Source organism: Nannospalax galili, unplaced genomic scaffold, assembly GCF_000622305.1.
Source record: "Nannospalax galili isolate Female #2095 unplaced genomic scaffold, S.galili_v1.0 scaffold24, whole genome shotgun sequence".
NCBI classification, from domain to species: domain Eukaryota; kingdom Metazoa; phylum Chordata; class Mammalia; order Rodentia; family Spalacidae; genus Nannospalax; species Nannospalax galili.
In genome coordinates, this window is record NW_008352654.1 from 1,166,397 (window position 1) to 1,171,644 (window position 5,248).

Sequence of the window (5,248 nt, forward strand, 5' to 3'; positions counted from 1 at the left end):
GGGATGGAATGGAAGTTGCAAATGGTGCCTCCTACCTGCTTTTTCATTAGGTCTCCATAGGAAACAGTCGGCTGTAAAAATGCATCCAGGGAAGCTGTATTTTCCCAGGCCTTTAGACTTTGGGTCAGGGGCATGGGTGAGAATGATGGCACATTTGTGAAGGCACTCAGATGGGAGGTGATTGGCATTCCTGTCCCCCCATAATGCAAGAAGATGTGATAACCCACCAGGGAGCAATCAGGGGTTCATCGAATCTCCCTGGGGAAATTCCCCGACGAGTGAGGGTCTGAGATGGGAGTCCAGGGAGTGGTCCAGAGGCAAGAGACTTGGATTTCATTTCCCCCTTCTGTCAATGCTCTCCTTAAGTAGCCTTATTTAATAGGCTCCATGTCTACACCTCTGTGAAAAGAGGACACTTCTAGCAGCCACCATCATCACCACAGGGCCGAGCCAATCCCTGACGCCACAGGAAGCGGATTAAGATCAAGGAGCTAAGGCAGCTAGCTGGTAGAGCCAGACTCTACAAGGCAGGAATGCCAAGGACTCGGCCAGCTCCACTAGGGGGCGCGCGCCCCGCAGATGACCTTTCGGGTAGGAGTCCTGCTGGGGCGCAGGAAGGCTAGCTCCTCCCGGGTTTTGCCCCGGAGCACCTGCATCCTCGCCGAGCGCCCTCAGCGGCCAGGGGAGGAAGCGACGAGACCCGGCGCGCGTGCTTCGGGGCCTGAGTCCTGGTACCTTCCCCAGCCTCCTTCCATGCGGAGAAACTGCGATTTGGTCATCTACCCGGAGTTTGTCCGTGAGGTCGGGAGCAGGAAATAAATTTAAGACAGGTGGACAATGTGAGCTTGCTCAGGGCAGGAGACACGTGGCTCAGGTGCGCCGGTCCAAGCAGAGGCCATATGCCCTTTCAGCCCCCTAGCCTGCATCGCCCCCAGATCCTCACGGGTTAATCCCCTAGCCGCCCGCTCGCTTCCCGGTGCCAAAGTGGGTGTTGCTGGAATTCCTGTCTCCCGTAATAAGGGGGCCGAGCTGTCCCTCCGAGGAGGGGGCATGGCGTGGATAAAAGAGATGAAAAAGCAGGGGTAGGTTTCCAAAAATAAAACCCTCCAGTTCCCCTTCAGACGGCTGAGGGCGCGAAGGTGCGCGCGGTGGGTCGCGCCCAGCCGCAGACGGGGCGGACTCGGGCTCCACGCTAGCCGGGGCAGCTCACACCGCACCGTCCTCGCTCAGGAACCCCTGGATCCCCAGTCTGCTACTTAAGCGGCCTCCTAGAGGGAAGGGCTAACAGCCAGGAGGCTCGGTAGAGTGAACCGTGGGGCTCATCCTCGACAACCTCCCGCGTGGTGTCGCGCGCCCGCCGCTCCGGAGCCACTCTGGCGCCATGAGGTCTCCCACCACCGCCCGCTGCTCCGGAGGCGCCCTGCGGATCCCTCGGAGGGGCTTCCTGCCGCTCGCCCTGGCTCTCCTGATGGGTATAGGTCACGCCCAGAGGGACCCCACCGGGAGATACGAGCCAGCTAGCAGGGACGCCAGTCGACTGCGGCGCCCGGTGGGCAGTCACCCCGCAGCGGCTGCAGCCAAGGTGTACAGTCTGTTCCGGGAGCAGGGCGCGCCGGGCCCGGGTTTGCTGCCTGCGGAAAGGACTCAGCCAAGCCAGGGGAGTCCCAGGAGGCCCGCCGAGGCCGAAGTCAGGAGGCCGCCCCGTGCGCAGCAGCCGCGACAAGTCGAGCCACCTGTCCAGACCTGGAGAAGCAGTCCCCGAGGCCAGCAGTATCCCGCAGCCCCTGCCCGGGCAGCACCGGCTCTCCCACGCCCCGCGCGTCCGCAGCGGCCCGGGACCGCAAGGCGAGGGCGGCTCGTCGGGTGAGCACTCGAGAGCAAAGCATGGGGCGTACACAGGGTGCGGGCCCGGGCGGGGGTTCATGCCTAGAGGGGCGTAGAGAGAAGGAGAGGCACTCGTGTCCCTTTGTCCTCCGTAATGTGAAGAGATCCCCCTCGAGGTTCCAAACCCGGGGCTCGGGACCAGATTTCAAAAAGTTTGGGACAAAAATCTGCCCTCCATTCCCTTGGACACCAGCTCATCCGGAACCCCGACGTTAAGTCCCTGCAAGGTTCTAGTTCATTCTGTGTTCAGCTAAGCAGCGCTCAAAGTCGCTCACAGCGATCCAGGATCTGAGAGGCAGCAGGGAGCAGGCAGCAGGCAGCTGGGTGGGCGATCTGGCCTCTCAAGACACAGAGGAGGTTAAGTTGGCTCTGGGAGTAGGTAGGGGGAGGATCTGGGGTGGGAGAGTGGGGACCAGGGTGCGAAGACAAGCATCTCCAGGACGGGGCTAGCAGCGAAGCCTGTGCGCTGTGACAAGTGTACCCATCCGGGCTCAGGACTGCTTGGGCACACAGAAGGCTGGATGTAGGCTTAGACGTGGGCTTCGGGGCTCTTTGGAGAGGAAACCTGACTCTGACATTATATGAAGAACTGGGTCTTTGTGTGCCAGTGCGTCTAGGTGTCAGCACTATTTGTATGCTTTGCAGAGCCAAGCCAACTTCCAATTTATTATTATTATTATCATTATTATTATTATTATTATTATTATTATTATTATTTTGTACCACTCGCTGCTGCCCCTGGACTCCACCACAGAGAAGGCCGGTCAGCAAACCTTCCCCTGAATCATAATGGCTGTTAGGGTGGGGTCAGGGGTGCTTGCCTGAATATTCCAGGTATCTCAAAGGAGGGCACTGGAGCCTGGCAGTGCTCAAATGGGCAGGGTGCCACTGGGAAGTCTAGGAAGGGTTCTGGAAGCCTTTGGCCTGGGTCTGGTTTTCCAGTTGGTTTTAGTTCCAAGGAACAGCTCCTGCACTTACACCCCACCTTCTGCTACTGAGGGAGGTTCTGCCTCCCAGTCCCTTTGCATTTGCTGTTTTCCCCCATATTTTGGCAGAATTCACTCCTGCCCCATCCATTCTCTGCCTCCATCCTGCTTTCTGCTTCTTCATAGCACTCATCCCACCAGATACATTTCTATTTCGGTTTGTCTGTTCAGGTCTGGCTTCCTGGCCCAGATTTGCTTGTCTAGAAAAGCAAGGGCTCTGTTTTGTTCATTTCTGCATTCCCAGTGCCTAGATCAGTGTCTATACAAAGTTGGTGCTCCCAAAGTATTTGTTGAAGGAGTAAATGGATTGCCCTTGGGAGGCCCAGCCTAAAGCTTGCATGCAGAGCACAGACCCACGTGCTGCCAAGTGACTCCCACATAGGATTATTCAGCGAGTCTTAATGGGACACCTGCTGTTTTTCAGCATCCCCCCCTCCCCTAATTTCCTGACTTGTGCAGGTGACCACATGCTTACATACTGAGCTTGGGAAAGGGGGCAGGGACCCATAGAACAAAACATTATTCCTGCTGGGAGGGCAATGGAATTGCTTAACACCAAGTTGGAGACATGAACAGTAAGTGCTAGTGAGCATGCTTCCTAGTACTGGAAGCATCAAGGTCAACGGTAGCAGGTGGGGAAGCAGAGGGGAGATAGCCAGAGTGGCACCTGGAGGTGATGGTGTCAGGCAATCTTAACACTGCCTAAGGATAGAATTTTCACTGTTGGCATTGGCCCAGGGGCAGGAATGCAGCCCTGGTATAGGGGATCCAGGGACTGAGGCTGGAGAGGAAGCTTGGGCTGGGCCATGGAGGAGCTTATACTGTAGGCATCTAGGTGTGAGTGTGTGTGTGAAAGTGCTCTGTTAGAAGTCATGAAGTGAAATGATGAGCAAACAGATTGTCAGCATGACAAAGCTGGCAGATGTGCACGTGTGTAAGTGGTGTAAGTGTGTGGGCTGGATGCCACTCACATGCACATGGGTGCACACACCTGTGCTGGAGTTGGCGCCTCAGTTTTGTCTCCTGAAGCTTTGGTAGATAATGGGCTCCTCTTGCATCGACAGCTACTTCATGGCAGCTGGGGAGGGGCAGAGTGGCAATATTGTCCTTTAATTTCCTCATGTTAGGTCCATTGGCTAGTGGTTTCTGGTCAGGCTAACCACTCCAGCCATTGTCCTGTGTGCTGGTGAATCAAGGACCATCAAGTGCCATCTGCTGGTGGAATGTGGGACTTCATCTCTCGTGGGTTTTTTGTTTCTTTTTCAATAACCCCTTCAATATTTGTGGAAGGGTTGGTTCTGTTATGCTATAGAGCACTATGATGGACTGTGGGGATGCAGCAGTGATCAAGACAAATGGCCTCTGTCCTTAAGGAGTTTTCACTGTAGTGAGGATTTACTGAATGAAGATTTTTTTTTTTTTTTTTTTTTTTTTTTTTTTTTTTTTGTCTTTTTGAGACAGGGTCTCCCTAGAGCCCCAGCTGTCCTAGAACTCACTATGTAAACTAGGCTGGCCTTGAACTCACAGACATCCATCTGCCTCTGCCTCCCAAGTGCTGGGACTACAGGAGTGCACCACCATGCCCAGCATGAATGAAGATTTTTAAAAAGAGTATATGGGGCTGGGTGTGGTGGCACGGGCCTTTAATCTCAGTGCTTGGGAGGCAGAGGTGGGCAGATCTCTGTGAGTTTGAGGCAAGCCTGGTCGACATAGCAAGTTCCAGGCTAGCTGGGGCTACAGGGAGACCCTGTCTCAAAAAGACTTAAAAAAAAAAAATAGAGTACATGTCAGGCATGGTATCTGAGGTGTAGCAGTGATCAGTGCTAATATGAAATGCACAGTTTATAGGGGACTTGTTAAGCCATTGGTTCCCATCTTGAGTAAGCCTCACAGCAGACCACTTTAATAGTTCATCTAATTCTATTATTTTCTTTATGTCAATATACTATTAAGGTAACAGGATTCCATGCTTTATCTTTTGAAGTATATTGTGAAGTTTTACAAACATAGAAAAATGCATTTGAAATCATAGAACTCATAACTTAGTAAGTCTTAATTTTATTTATTTATTTATTTATTTATTTATATGTATGCATGTATATATGCATGTCCAGCTGTCCTGGAACTCACTATGTAGACCAGGCTTGCCTTGAACTCACAGAGATCCGCCTGCCTCTGCCTCCCGAGTGCTGTGATCAAAGGCATGTGCCACCATGCCTGGCCTAAGTCTTAATATTTTGGCATAGTTTGCCTTCTGTTTTCTTAGTTGAGATTTATCCTATAAATTTGCCTCCCTCTTCCCCAGAGTTAACCAGTACTTTGAATTTAAATAATTCCAATGTGTGTGTGTGTGTGTGTGTGTGTGTGTGTGTGTGTGT

At 53.1% G+C, this 5,248-nt stretch overlaps 1 protein-coding gene across 13 annotated transcripts in view; it reads left to right on the forward strand.

Annotated features, from left to right (window-relative positions):
• Positions 1–636: 636 nt before the first annotated feature.
• The window catches only part of Ltbp2 (latent transforming growth factor beta binding protein 2), a 103,369-nt gene continuing 98,757 nt past the window's right edge, over positions 637–5,248 (forward strand). For 4 of the 13 annotated variants that reach the window (XM_029554385.1, XM_029554384.1, XM_029554386.1 and 1 more), the window contains exon 1: positions 643–1,863. In XM_029554385.1, coding sequence (XP_029410245.1) covers positions 1,382–1,863 — 482 coding nt within the window. In that variant the 5' untranslated portion in view covers positions 643–1,381. Of the gene's footprint in view, positions 1,864–5,248 lie in introns of all 13 variants that reach the window. The other 9 variants (XM_029554389.1, XM_029554390.1, XM_029554379.1 and 6 more) reach the window with 7 other exon arrangements.